Genomic DNA, 14,569 nt, shown 5'->3' on the forward strand with positions numbered 1-14,569 from the left:
TTTATAGCTTCTCGGATTGCTCACCAAGTCTTTATGGGCTTTCTTTTGTAGCCTGGCGGCGACCAAGACTGGTCCGACATTTTGACGCTAATATAGCACCTCGGTAGTGTCTGGAATGCTGTCACTCTGTGGTTTTTAGTCTCGCATTCGCTGTATCAGAGTCAAGTGTCGGCTTACAGCAGGTGATGCCAGTTGCCCAGCTTCGTGGAGCAGGAGCACAGACTGAGTGTCATGGAGGTCAAATGCCTGGATGTGACTCACTGCAAAGATCTGGAGGTTTTGCCAACCACCTGCCACCAGTGTCCGGAAAAAGAGGCTTGGCTTCACGAAGAGGTCAACAGATAGGCAAAGTAAGTGCAGATGGCTTCCAATAACTTGAACCTTCCGTGTTACCGCTCTTGCTCTTGCCCTCACTTTCTTCCATTGGCAGGTATGTTAAAGTCCAGCTGCAGATGCGGATTCTCAGGGAGTCTCATCTTTATCAAATTCATATCGTGTCAAAGCACAGTCCAATATCTGATATCGTTAGCATGGCGTATCATGAATGTTTCCAACTCATAGCTCCAAAAGTCGGGAGATACACCAAGTTAAGAGGTCCGCCTGGACACATGCTTTTCAACTGGATGGGAAGCGAAATCGAGCGCCTCGTTGCTGTACCCATTCAACTGCAAGACGTCCCGCCGAGACCTGACATGGCCACATCTACGGGCTCAGAGTCACAGCTCCAGAACAAATACCAGATTGTCGAAGCAGCCGCTGGAGGCTCGCCTCAGGAAATGCAGGAAAGAAAGCATCCAAAGCGCAAAGCTAACAGCGAAGAGCATACCGACTCCTCTCCGCACCAGCAGCGGGCAAAAACAAAGCCCAGCGACGCAAAGGACGGGGTCAATACCAATCCTGCCACATTTTCCAACCTCCCCTTGGAATTGCATCGACTGATTTTTGATCAAATCAACTTCATCGAAGACCTTGTTTGCCTCGGTCTGGCAAGCAAATATCTCTGGGCCATTGCAAGGGATCATCTCCGCACACATTACGCTTCATTTTTGGGGCGTTGGGCTGCTCTGAGGATAGTCTTTGTGGGAGATGACGTTGAAACAGGGGACTATCCTCCAGGATTGTTCTCTGCAGAAGAGTTGGATCAACTACCAACAACAATTGACATACCTTACAACTACGACGTCCCCGATGTCACGTGGACGTCGGACGTCCCTATGACGCTGTATCACTTCACTCTTCCCCTCCTTGCCAGAAAGGAAAGATTTCACACTCTGTCAGAATTGTCGATAGATATATATGCAGCATGCAGAGATCGGAACAAATTCAGGTATGATCCTGCATTCAAGTCGACATATCGGGACATCATTGCCGAAGAGGCAACCTACTTTCCACAAGACCAGCCATGGATTCTTCGGAACTTGACAGCGAGGGAATTTGTCCGCTCGGAAGCCATTGCTCTGAAACCAGAATTCATCCACGGTCCTTTCATTGATGGATTTGGATTTGGCCAAGTTATCATATCGCGCATCTGCTGGTCAACAGATCCCTGCGACAGCATTGACTGTCCCATACCTATTCACAGGGGAGTGTGGGCAGGACACGCGTTCGAGATTATAACTTTGGCACAACACAGAGCTGAAACCACAGAGATAGAGTGGAGAGATGTGAGCGAGGAAGTGGCAAATGAGATTGCGATTATATGCGAGAGTAAATATGGACCCAATTGGCACGAGGTCATATGCGAACGTTTCTTCGATGGTGGAGATGCGTCTCGAAATATTGTTGATCCGCATTTGACACTTTTCAAGAGGCCCATTTAGATAGAAGAAGGGGGGGTGCCAGTCAAAGAAGCCTTGTTAAAAAAGACCAGTCAAGATGATGATGGGGGCAGGGTATTATTGAACACTTGTATCATTCCACAGCATGAGGTAGAGAGGGCATCAATAGACATACATGTGCAATGCTATTCCAACTACCTGTGCAAACCTCTTCAGCTCATCCCGCCGAGTACTCGTACGTACACTCCATACTTGCTTGCCGTAAGGCATCCATGAATTAAAGCTCATGTCTTGTCGTACAAGTAGACTCGATGCCTGGCCGATAGATCTCTCTACGTCAGTTGCCGGATGGATGCCGGATGGAGACCAGAGACATGCATCGGTCCTATGAGAGAGCCGCACTGGGGAACAAGCAGTTCATTTCCTTGTCAGTATTCCCCAAAGCAGAGCGATGCAGAAATCGCTTGTTCTTAGCTCGATGCAGCATTGGCTTACTTGTACTGCAAGCAGTTTAGTTCTCTATGATGCTGAGTTGGAGAATTGGATCCCTGTCTGCTGCTGCGCTATGCTAGTGAGACTAACGTTGGTAGCTTCGCTGAAGAAGAACAGCGGTGTGATGCAGTATGAGAGAGAAAAAAAATCTCCTCACTCGGATTTGTTCTAGGTATGCTGGTGGCAAGATTGATTTTCTTGGTCACTGTCGATTTATGAGTTGTAACATCATGCCAATGCATCGGTTCTAGGCATTGAGTTGCCTAATGGCGAGGACGACGAATGAATCATGCTGGGCCGAGGTCATCTGCCTGACAAGCGAGCAACCTTGCACTGTAAAGCCTTGATGTCTCTACGTTGAAAAAGCACCAAGTTGTCGGATCATAACCAGTGTTGCTCCAATGGGATCTTCGCCTGACCCATGTATGAGTAGCGTCGCCCAAGTTTTCCCAAACCTGATGAGGACATCTCGAAGTGGAACGGCATCTTGTACAACTCATACCTAACAGGAATACCTATAGACTCCATATCGTCTAGCGAATGAGCAACCAGCGCTTCACTCTACATTCAACGCAAAAAATAGAATAGTCTTCAGACACACCACCGACCAGAAAAGAAGGCAGAGAATCTTCTGATTTGCTGCATGGCATCTGTTTGTAATTTGGTGGCTGGCGTCTAAAATCTCTACAGTACGGAGTACCTATTGTACCCAATACCCTAGAAGACGTCAAGATGGGGGCTTTAAGAGGTGGCTGGAGCTTCTTCTCCCACCAGCTCGCGCCACAGGAGGTGGCAAGGATCCACCCATGTCCTCCCGCGCGTGGGGTGGATCTTGCTTGGCGTTGGCATCCCCTTTGTGGCGAGTGTCGGCGGTTATTTTTACCCAGCAACAGCGATTGCTGGCCATTCAAACGAGGGACAATGGCGCTGATCTCAAAGTGAGGGCAAAGCCGCTTGCATGCTTCATTTTGCGCTTTAAAATTGTGGAGATGTTTGTATTTTTGATAGATGAGATGAAGCAGGAGATGCTTTACGGCTGTACGGAGTACATAGGGCAGAGAGACGGAAATCAGGGGATTGCGGATAGCGGCTAGACTTAGTGAAATGACGGGCACTGGCAGAACGCCACAAAAAGAAAAAAAGAACATGAAAAACAACAAAAAGGAAAAACACATACAAAATTTCCCGAAAGAAACATGACTGACGTCTGCACAGTAACCTCACGTTAGTTTGCTGCATGACGCCAAATGTTACACACGGCCAGTTGAAAGTGACCGCTCGATGTGATGCATTGACGAGCCCACTCGCACACAAAGTCGCAAAGGTGGTCAGGGCGGGTCGAACGACCCCTGACGCTACAGCCTAGGTACCGTACCGTGGCACCACCTCAGGTTTGAGAGATACCTGGAGCTGCACACGGAAGGCGGCACAAGGTCGAGTACCCTGTTACCTTTGTGCTTGGAGGTGCCGTGTACTCAAGCGGACAATTAGCATCCAATGATACGAATGGGTTGACCTGATGCTACCCCATATGCATTGCACACACCAGAAATCGAAACTCGATGATGAGCCCGTCGCTGCATCGAGCCGGTGCAATTTCTCGCCCACGCCAATTGAGCTGCCAACTTCATCGACGACGCTTCCGGGGCTCAGGACTAGCACGGTATCTAGCAGTCTACTATACTTTAGCAATCTGGGCACGACTCCATCCATCCACGCTGCCCGGACTGTGGACTGTACCATCTGCTCGCTCACCTACATACAGCACGCCGCTTCTTCCCCACAGCCTAGGCCTGTCCCCGGAGGATCTTTCTGCCCTTGGCCTTGGGGATTTTTCGTCGTTTCTTTTCTCTCTCTCTCTCCCTCTCCAATCTTGATTTTACGGACCCGGCAAGGCGACCCCCGGCCTTCAGACAAGCAACTCCTTTAACCCCTCGATGAAACGAGCCTTTGCCGTACGAATACTCCGCTCACCGAACACCCGCTAACCAAGGCTGTTCTTTCTCACACCGGCGCAGGCTCGGGGTATCCAGGGCCGCTTTTACGTTGGTGCTGTACTTACTCGTACAGTACTATCCGATCTACCTGTTCCCTGAGTATCGTATGTACCTGGTAGAGACTGGGTACTGGGTACGAGGTGCTGAGCACAGACTGCTCCAGGAATCGAGTCGAACCACTTTGCGCTACCCGTATCTCTGCCGTCTTCACGGCGGAAAGGAGGAAGGCGGTATCTGAAGTTTCCCCCCGGGACAATAGGGACAAGGCTTTGGAGCAAAGCAATCCGCTTCACCACAAGCCCTCACTACCTTAATCCACCTAGAGCAGGCTCAACACCAAACCTCTTCTCGACGACCAGCCAGGCGGGCCCTGATGGCAATGGACGCCGGCGAAAAGCACGGCCACGAGCCGTCCACTCCCACCTTGGCTGCCGAAACAGTCCCGAAGCCCGTCGACGATGCCGAAACTGTGACACCAAAGACGACCCGTGATTCCATGGTTACCGTGAGGCTCTCTGAGCCGCCGGCGCTGTCGCTGGACACCAACAACTGTCTCGAAAGCAAACAGCCCGACTCACCCACGCTGCCAACGGACAGTAACACGAACAGTGACACGAACAGTGACAGTAAGCCAGCCGACGAGGGCGGCCTCGATGCGACAACCGCCTCTCGAAACTCGACCGCTACTTTGGCTGCCCCGGCAGAACCTAACCGCAGCCTTCAGGACGAGCTTGGAGAGTTTGACGATGTCGATAGCGATTGCTCGGATCCAGAGGAGGTTAACTGGGCGGAACTGGAAAAGACGGAAGATGAACAGACCAAAGACGAAGAGACTGATAATGTACGTTGCGCATACTTTGTCATGACATGCAGGCCATGTCGTCTCCTCCCCCTTCGAACTCCCATCCCCGCTGACCCGTGATTGCAGTCCACCGCTTTGCTTCTGGCCCGTTTAGAACAGGAAAATGCCAAGCTGGCGACAAATCCAAAGACCGTCAAGGTCCAGCTTGTTGAGAAGCTTCAGCCTAGTAGACCGCGCCCGCCATCGATGGCTAAGCTCCGTAAGATGGTTCGCGACCCTACACCCGCCGCGTTACGATATTCGATGTTGCCCCCACCACCGATGACAGATCTTGAATTCTACGCAGCTCTCGTCAAGGACTACCAGCAGACCGCGGCAAGGCTCCCCACGCTGCTGTCCAACAAGATCCGCAAGGGAATCCCTCCACCGTTGCGAGGCGTTGTGTGGCAGAGCATGTCTGGTGCTCGCGACGCCAGCTTGGAGGAACAGTACGAGCGACTCAATGGCGAATCTAGCCCTTATGAGGGTCTCATAGGCAAGGATCTCGGCCGGAGTTTCCCTGGTGTTGAAATGTTTCGCGACCCTGATGGTGATGGACAGCGCATGCTTGGTCGGGTACTCAAGACGTTTAGTCTGTATGACACCAAGATTGGCTACTGCCAGGGCCTCGCCTTTCTCGTCGGGCCTCTGTTGATGCACATGCCCGACAAGCAGGCATTTTGCGTTCTGGTTCGGTAAGCGGCTTCCCTTGCCCTTGTTTTTTTTCTCCGTCTCCCTACCTTTTTGTCTCTCCATCCAGAGTCAAAGGTGGCACAGCTACCCTTGGACCGATGTGACACAAGTGATTGTACTAACTGGGGCATCTTCTGTTTTTAGTCTCATGGATCGCTATGATTTGAGGAGTTGCTTTCTGCCAGATCTTTCGGGACTCCATGTGCGAATATACCAGTTCCGAGAACTCCTGCGGGCTAATCTCCCTATGCTGTGGAGCCACCTGGAAGATCTGCAGGTGGAAACGGCATATGTTTCGCAGTGGTTCTTGAGTTTCTTCGCGACCACATGCCCCTTGCCGATGCTGTTCCGGATATACGACGTTATTTTCGCCGAGGGCGCTTCTGAGACACTAATGCGCGTCGCGCTATCACTGATGCGGAGGAATGAGACCAGGTTGCTGTCCTGCACCGAGCTAGAAGACGTGATGCAGCTCCTTTTATCCAGGGGTCTGTGGGACTGCTATCATTACAACGCCGACGAGTTTGTGCAAGATTTCGGAAGCCTCACAAGCACAGTCACCCGAGAGAAGCTCGCCCAGCTCGAGCAGGGATACCGCGAATCTCTAGTCGCGACCGCCAATACCGCTCGCACATCTGACATCGCAACAGCCGCAGCCCGATTCCTCGGTCGCATCTGGGCATCGTCTGGTGCGTTTCCCAGAGGCTCAGGATTGGTTCCGGGATTGAGTGCGCCGTCACGGCCGCTGAGCATGTTGCGTCGGAGCACCTCCAAACAGAGCCTTGCCTCGACTCTAAACTCAGTTGAGGCAAGCTCCATGAGCGTCACGAGTTCATCCTCGACGGATGCCACCACCGTGTCGCGAGATTCTTCAAACACAAATGAGGACGATTCCGGAAGCCGTGAATCGACCCCAGTAGGACCCAAGGCCGCTCCTAGCACCAATAAGAACACAGAAGATAGGTATCTGCATAGCCAGATCGAAGACCTCCTCACAGCACTGAGCGAGTTGCAGCGGAATCATGCGCTGCTGTCGAGCGAGCTGAAGCGTGAGCGAGAGGAGAGAGAGGAGGATCGCAAGGCTGTGCGATCCCTTTTGGATGGACTCAGGAAGAGAGCCAGCGGCGGGGATGAAGCAGCAGCAAGCGAAGGCGAGGATGGAGCTGACAGCTCGACCGCTGAAGATGCGACTGAAGATGCAACTGAAGATGCCAAAGAAGGGGAGGAAGAAGGAGGAGCAGAGAAGGAGTCTGATGACAGCTCGACCAAGGCAAAGGATGCGCCATCCACCGAGGACCTTTCAGAGCTGCTCGATCGCGTGGAGAGCCGCTTCGGAAATGCAGATGAAAACGACGACACCAAAAAGAAGGACAAACCTCAGTCGCCCTCATCTGGTCAGAAGTCGGAACTGCAAGTCGAATTAGATCAAGCCAAGGACCAGCTAGCCAGTGCCATGTCGCAGAATCAGGACTTTAGCCGACGGATCCATGATTTGGACCAGGAAATGTCGTCTCTCAAAGAACAGGTTCGGGAAAGTCATAGCCATGTCAGAGCTCTCCACCAGGACAAACAGCGGCTGGAAAAGCAAATACAAGCTATGAGATCGAGGCCGATATCCGGGGATCCCCTTGGTGGCCGCGATTCGGGAGCGGAGTGGACCCCGAAGCCACCCGCCGGCTTGAGGGAGTTTAAGCTTGGGCGTAGCAAGTCGATGGCTGCTCAGGGCGCTACGAATAATAGACGAAAGTCGTCATTGCTGCAGAGTAACGATCTTGTCCCGCCGCCGCCAGCGTCGATGCCAGCGACCCCAATGGTGTCAAATGATGACAGTAGGTCATCGACGAACGACCTCGACACGCTGCTCCTGGATCTTGTGCAGGCCAAGACGGCGCAGGCCATTGCGAAGCAGGAGGCTGAAGAAGCGAAACAGAAGCTGGAGGCGTTGAAAAAGGCTTACGGGCTACCAAACGATTCTCCCAACGCTCCTATTGTCCCGGGATCGGTCACCGTCAAAGTGGCGCCAGCCCCAGCTACGACAACATCTCCCGGCACCGGTGGCTTCTGGGGTTGGCGCAGGTGAGACATGAGAAGCGGAGTGGGAGAGGAAGAGAGAGGATAGGTCCGGATAAAGAGATGGGAGAATAGCATGCCACCGAGCAAGTTGGATTGGGAAATACCCATACGCATGGTTGTCGCCACCTACCTGGGGCCTTTGATTACAATGCACGACTTGTGAAAATGAGCCCTTGGTCTGCTGCTGCTCATCAAGGTTGCATTTGCTTGGGAGGGCGCGCAGTACGTACTCGTACGGGAAGGGTTTCACTCTTGGGAGGAATGGCCATGGTAGAACGGAGGGTGTTGTCTCTGAGACGGACAAGCCCGGCTTTTTTGTTTCTTTCATTCTGTCTTTTTCATCTATGCATTAGGGTCAGCTCATACTATTGGAGCGAGGCGTGTTTTGCTCTTCTCTTCTTTTTCGTTCTTTTTTTTCTTCCAACTTAGCACGGAGTTTTTTGATGGCATGGGATGGGTCAGAGGATATTCCTGCGAGCCGAAGCTTGCGAGGCAGTTTTGAGCAGACATAGCGGACGCAAATACCTAGCACAGGGGTTGAGATGCATCGTGAGAAACGGGGTGTCATTGCATTGCAGCACATGTGAAGTCGTCGTAGCTTATACTTTGTCTTTCATTTGTCTCTCCCTCTTGGCTTCCGGTCTCTTCTTCTGCCTGCTTCTACGAATACGATGGACTGCGGAAATGACTGACTTGTTGCTATTACCAGCGGTGAGTATGACCTTTACATTTATCTCACTTGCATCACAGCTGCAGGCGAGGCCTCGGCATCACATCGCAACAGAACCTGACCAGCGAATGGCGGCAATGAATCACATGCTTCGTGGCGAGAAAGTTTGGAAGCTGTGCCTCGACGTGTCCGTGATATGGAATAACTGAGCGCGCTGTGGTAGGCCAATGCTCGCCGGTTTCATTTTGCGACAGGGCTCTCGGAAGCTCTTTGGTTCGATGAACGCAAGTCTCCGCTTTTCAAACCAAAGCCTCGTCTTCCGTTGTTGGAGGGTGACACTTCGTGGCTTTTACCCCGAGTTGGTACTTCATCTATTTGGGCCAATGAGCTCCGTACATGTGTAAAGCAGTGCATAGAAGCGTTACTTACCTATGCAAGATATCGCGTCTCTCGCCCGCTCGGCTGTTTATGACAACAATGCATCTCGTCGTGATACGTTGATAGCGAGTCATCGAGATCATAGATAACGGGGAATATTCCTACTTAGGTTCAAAGGTCTTCCTGAGCACGCCGAGCACGTACTCCCTCCCAGAACACGCAAAATCCGTGCCCGACAATCGTCTCGCCAAGTCCTCCTGCTAAGTTTTGCTGAGACACCGACGACAATAACAAGCAAACATGACATTAACCACCCCGGAAACACGCCGATTTCCATCGCTGGCCGAGTTCAATGGAACATCTCGTCCAGGTTTTCATAGCGTTGCAAGCGATTCGGCTTCAGTTTCCTCATCGGCTTCTGAGGCGAGCTCTATCTCAGGAGTGTCACCGCCACAAAGACAGATGATGAGCCTGCGCCTATGTGAGGCGAGTGTAGAATATCAAGTCCTCAATGAGAACACGGTGCCTGATGCCGCCAAGGAGCTGTTCTTTCTCATGGATGACATCGGACGTGGCCGTGATATTGTACCACATGCTTTGAAGTCGACCATTGAGGAAAAGCTCAAGGACCAACCAATGTCACTAAGAAGATGGGACTCTTCCTTCATGCCCGAAGGCCACGACGATGATTTGCCTGGCCAGATCCCGTCTTTTGAAGAGGTCAAAATCATTTTAGCAAGGGCCGTAGAGTGTGAAAAGTTTCAGGGTGAAGAACTTATGTGGAATGGTGGGGTTCTTCTACGCTTGCTTCGGGGCATATTCGAAGACCGTCTTGGTGGACAGTGCGATGACTTTAATGCCATACTCTGGTAAGCTTCCATACTTCTTATCAGCGTATAGATATAAGAAACCATGCTAAGTTTCATCATCTGTTGCTCGTTACAGCACCACAGCCCGACCGGATCGAGAATTCGAACCGATGCCATCCACAGGCAGGATGATTGACGTCTGCATATACGCCTCGCTCGACCAGAATCAGGAACTCAGGGCGGCCATGGCTGAGTTCTGCATGACTGCGCCAACTGCAACTGTCAACCATACCGACTTTGAACCTCTCCAACTTCGCCCACTTGTACTTGGCATCGGAACCAGGAAGCCCGGGGTGGAATGGGACAGGGCTCAGGTGCAAATCGGCATCTGGCATGCTTCCCAGTGGGCTTTTCTTCGATGGGCCGTTCGTCAGAAGCTTCTAAAACGACGCGTAGCTCAAGGCGCCGATGAAGGGGAAGTAGAGTTCCAGGCAGAAGAGCGTGCGGTGTTGTCGAAACTTGGCTTTATCCCAGGCATCATTGTACAAGGTAATCGATGGCACCTCGTCATCTCCACGTATCATGAAGGGAAAACCACGCTCTGGGCGGAGTGGGTGTTTGGCACCACCAAGAGCTTGATGGATATTTACTCGGTCATTGCTGGTGTCCGTCGGCTGACTGCCTGGGCAAGGGATACCTATTTACCATGGTTCAAGGAGAATGTTCTGATGTAGACGCTGAGATTTTGAGAGTAGCCAACGGAATTGAATCGGGCTGAGATAGATTGTTAACCTTGATCAAGAAGTAATGCCTTGTTGTAATTCAGCCATGTGTCACCAATTTCCTCGCTGCCGTATAAACTCAAGCATTGGACGAAAGCCTTGTACTGTACATCCGCCAGTTTCAGCAGCTTGTTGATATCTTGGAAGCTTATCATAACTGCGTTCTGGTCCCCCGCTTTGACCTGCGGGCGCTCAATGTTTAATGGCAAACCCGTGCTTGACGTTAGTTCTTGGACGCCAGCATTTGTCCCCTTCTCTTCGTCCCTGGCCCCCTTCCGGTTTGCTCAAGCTCGCAGTCTGCGGTTTGTTGGCAAGCCTGGCATTCATGACATTGTTCAGTCCTCTCCGCGACTTCGTGCGCCGCCACGCCCCCTATTCCTGTTAGCTTCGCCTTGCGCTCGCAAAAGATCAAGATGGTGCCAAACCTACCCACGGCCGACGTCAAAAATCTCCAGCAGATGTTGACTGCTGGTTCCATCACCAGCGTTGGCCTCGTTGATGCCTGTCTCGCCCAGATCCGGAAGCATGACGGCTACCTCCACGCCATGATCCAGACTACGCCCCTGGATTCCTCCGAGAGGTCACCAGGGCCCTCCCTGGACGAGGAGAGAGCTGCCGGCAAAGTCCGCGGTCCACTGCACGGAATCCCCGTCCTCGTCAAGGTACGTGCCGCGTGGATTGTGGCATTGAGTTATCGTGGTTTCTTAACGAGGCCGCCTAATAGGATAACATCGCGACACACCCAAACACCGGTCTTCGAACAACGGCGGGCAGTCTCTCTCTCTGGAGTTCCAAGCCCAAGGAAAAACGCCAAGCTCGTTGATCTGGTACAGTGGCCCCTATATCTTTCGCGTTCCTTGCCAGATTACTGGCTGACTGGCGATCAACATAGCTTATTGCATCGGGCGCTATTATCCTGGGCAAGGCTAATCTCAGCGTATGTACTCATATTCCCCCGTCCCGCATCGATCTGATGGACTAACTAACCTTATATATTGTGTTGCAGGAGTGTTCCAATTCTCGGTCGGGTCCCCTGGGGTTTCTTTCACCTGTCTACATCTAACGGCTTGTAATAGTGGTTCCATGATGCCGAGCGGCTGGTCTGCCATCGGTGGCCAGTGCAGTCTGCCTATGTCCGTGGCGGCCTGGATCACGACGATTCCAAAGACGGACACTCGGTGAGCCTTAAACTCCTGTTCCCGACACAGGGAAGGGAATGTTCCTAACCCGCCTGAAGAATCCTTCGGGCTCGTCATCCGGTTCCGCTGTTGGCGTGTCAGCTGGCTACGCCCCCATCTCCGTCGGCACTGAGACTGATGGATCGCTCCTCTGCCCAGCAGGAAGAGCTGCCCTGTACACCATCAAGCCCACCATTAGCCTCATCCCCCAGCACGGCATAGTGCCCATGTCAACCAACTTTGATTCAGCTGGACCAATGACCAAGACTTCCCATGACCTTGCGGTGCTGCTTGATGTTCTCGCCTCTAGGTCTCCGTCTGAGTCGTATACAAAAAGCTTAACCGGCTCATGGTCCGGTATATCGGTCGCAACTCTCAACTATTCGAAGTGGAGATACCCGGACAGCTTCATAAAGCCGGCAGATGGCGCCGAAGCCCAGATAGTATATAACATCCCCAACACCCAAATTCCTCGTCAACACGGCTGACTTGGAGATAGTTGAAGGAAACTCGTGAGGCGTACGATTTGATTAAGCCAAAAATAGACAAATTCGTCGACGACGTCGACCTTGTTACAGTCGATTCATTTGAGTTGGAAGGCAAGAATACTCTGGATATCATCACCAGTATGTTACTAGCCAGCACTTGTTAGCTCCTGCAGCTCGCCTGACATGATTCTCCATAGTGTCCGATATGAAAAGAGATCTCACAGCTTACCTTCAGGACCTTGGAGAAAGCGAGATGCGCACCATTACTGACATTATCGAGTTCAACAAAGAACACGCAGATAAGGAGTTGCCCCCGCGTATGTAAATGGTTAACACTTGGGGAGTCGCACTACTGCCGCTGACGAAAATATCCAGATCATCCGAGACAGGACACCTTTATCAAATGTGAGAACCAGAACATTTCTGCGACGGAGTATGACCGCCTGTTTGCCCACATGCGCAAGGTGGCGAGGGATTCGGGGGTGGAGCGTGTCTTTCAAACCCATGGAGTCAACGTCATCATTGGCCCGGCCGATGGTTTCATTTCAACCATGGCCACGAGCGGTGGTGAGTGTTACACAACTAATCCTGGACAAAGGATGCGCAGTTGACTAAATTCACCATCATGATGTCGTTTAGGCTATCCTGTTGCCGCGATGCCACTGTCGTACCTCGACTTCAACGGCCGTCCCTTTGGGCTTGCCGCCCTGGCCGGAAGGCACCAAGAGGCTCTCCTCGTTCAGCTCATGAGTGCCTGGGAGGCTACGTTTCCAGCTCGAAAGCCTCCGCAAGCGCTTATTGAAGAGAGTTGAGCCCTTCTCTCGCTGTCAAAAGCGGCTTGTGGGAGGTCAGCGTCTCAGTCCGTGGTGATGATTGCTTATCCTGGGTCAAGACCTGCGCTTGTACCTTCTCCTTGATCGTTTGGATACGATGCAAAATGTACTTTGAAGTCTTGTCGAAAGTCGCCTTGCAGTTTGCGATGTGCTTGCTTTTATCCTGTAGGACGGGTCTAAGCCTGGGATTTGAAAGGGGTTGCGACGGTAGGAAAGATCAGGCACTTGCTATGCTCGTGAAATTGCCCTGCCCTCACAAACTCGAGTGTCTTGATGGTTGCGACGGCAAACTTCAACAGTCCGAGTGCTTCGCCTTGAATCATCTCATCTACTGCTCTGACCAATGCCTCAAGCGATTTCAAGTGGACAACGAAGTTGTAATATTCTTTAGTCAGCTTCCGTCCTCACAATGCTTGAGAGCATCCTCCCATCGCTGTTTCCTGCACTGTCGTCAGCTAGTGCCTGCCCCCAGCCCACCATGTATCTGCCCAGTTTTCAATGTCACAGGTACTCATCGGACTCATCGAAATACCTATTGAGCTTCGCTATCCAGTGCCAAAACATAGGAAGACTGTGGTTGCTGGCTTGTAGTCCTGCCTGTCGCGGTGCGAACTGGTAACTTCACGATGTCATGCAATAGCAAGTCTGGGCGTGGCCTGAACCTCACACTTCGGGTTCACATTGGTCGAATAGTGTAGCATTATTAGAACAATGAGCAGTTTTCAACCTATGATCTCCTATAATGAACTGGCTATTCAACTTGAGAGTGTGTTATTTTTTTGTCTAATACAAAAAACAAAACTGAAGGCAGATGGACCACACCGTCTTAGGGATGATCCTCGCGCACATATATCGAGCCAGTAAGTACCAGGTAGTACTAACCTAGAGCCCCCAGGAGACCAAGCATATCGGAATCAACCACCAAAGTTCTGATCATCAATATGACCTTTGCATCTCCCTTGCATCACAGCTGCAGGAGCTTCATATTTTATCAATCATATCTACTATACCTATTGGCCTCGGCATCACATCGCGACAGAACCTGACCAATGAATGAATGACCAATGGCGGCAATGGAGCACGTGCCCTGGCTAAAGGCAGCTGATGCTCTCTTTGTTCAAAGCCTCGTCGTGCCTGGACCGGAAACCGGAGGCAACTAAGGCGAATGACCGTTTCTCGTGCTACGGATGATTTACATCAGGTCGAGAGCATGATGGAAAAGGCAAAAGCAAAAGCAAACCCCATGTGCGAAGATGGCGGGAGAGCGGAAGAGCGCCCTGGTGGGACTAAAAGGGTTGGGCGGCATGATGCCACCATTCCCGACCTTTGTAGATTTGGAAGCTGTGGAGGTGCCGAGCATGTTGCCTTCAACCTGTAATATCAACTTACTGGGCGCGCTGTGGTAGGTCGATGCTTGCCGATTGCATGGAGCTAATGGGGGGAAAAGGGTTTCGCATTTACGGAGCATCTAAACCAGCCTTGGTACTATTCTAATCTCTCTAACGGAGCACTATTGGTTCGTCAGACAGGCCTGTTGGTTTTTACAGTCTCATGCAT

The 14,569-nt window shown here is 51.8% G+C and overlaps 4 protein-coding genes across 4 annotated transcripts; all 4 read left to right on the top strand.

Moving 5' to 3' along the window:
• The first annotated feature begins 556 nt into the window (after positions 1 to 556).
• On the top strand, positions 557 to 1,960 carry M431DRAFT_502816 (hypothetical protein). Its single transcript, XM_024918219.1, has one exon. It carries the CDS (start codon positions 609 to 611, stop codon positions 1,818 to 1,820), a length of 1,212 nt encoding a protein of 403 aa, XP_024780350.1. The 5' UTR covers positions 557 to 608; the 3' UTR covers positions 1,821 to 1,960.
• A 2,803-nt stretch (positions 1,961 to 4,763) lies between these two features.
• Positions 4,764 to 7,888, top strand: M431DRAFT_489446 (hypothetical protein; the record flags this gene model as incomplete). Its single annotated transcript, XM_024916677.1, has 4 exons — positions 4,764 to 5,108; positions 5,196 to 5,803; positions 5,946 to 7,791; positions 7,826 to 7,888. The coding sequence occupies 4 exons, from the start codon at positions 4,764 to 4,766 to the stop codon at positions 7,886 to 7,888; spliced, it is 2,862 nt and encodes a 953-aa protein (XP_024780351.1).
• Positions 7,889 to 9,090: 1,202 nt separating this feature from the next.
• On the top strand, positions 9,091 to 10,587 carry M431DRAFT_193135 (hypothetical protein). Its single transcript, XM_024913225.1, has 3 exons — positions 9,091 to 9,277; positions 9,470 to 9,791; positions 9,868 to 10,587. Exons 1-3 carry the CDS (start codon positions 9,223 to 9,225, stop codon positions 10,463 to 10,465), a joined length of 975 nt encoding a protein of 324 aa, XP_024780352.1. The 5' UTR covers positions 9,091 to 9,222; the 3' UTR covers positions 10,466 to 10,587.
• A 339-nt stretch (positions 10,588 to 10,926) lies between these two features.
• Positions 10,927 to 12,991, top strand: M431DRAFT_489448 (hypothetical protein; the record flags this gene model as incomplete). The annotated part of the gene is made up of 8 exons (XM_024916678.1): positions 10,927 to 11,175; positions 11,238 to 11,331; positions 11,633 to 11,691; positions 11,751 to 12,134; positions 12,191 to 12,317; positions 12,377 to 12,496; positions 12,555 to 12,746; positions 12,819 to 12,991. The coding sequence occupies 8 exons, from the start codon at positions 10,927 to 10,929 to the stop codon at positions 12,989 to 12,991; spliced, it is 1,398 nt and encodes a 465-aa protein (XP_024780353.1).
• Between the last annotated feature and the right edge of the window lie 1,578 nt (positions 12,992 to 14,569).

The sequence above is a fragment of the Trichoderma harzianum genome (assembly GCF_003025095.1).
Source record: "Trichoderma harzianum CBS 226.95 unplaced genomic scaffold M431scaffold_1, whole genome shotgun sequence".
NCBI classification, from domain to species: domain Eukaryota; kingdom Fungi; phylum Ascomycota; class Sordariomycetes; order Hypocreales; family Hypocreaceae; genus Trichoderma; species Trichoderma harzianum.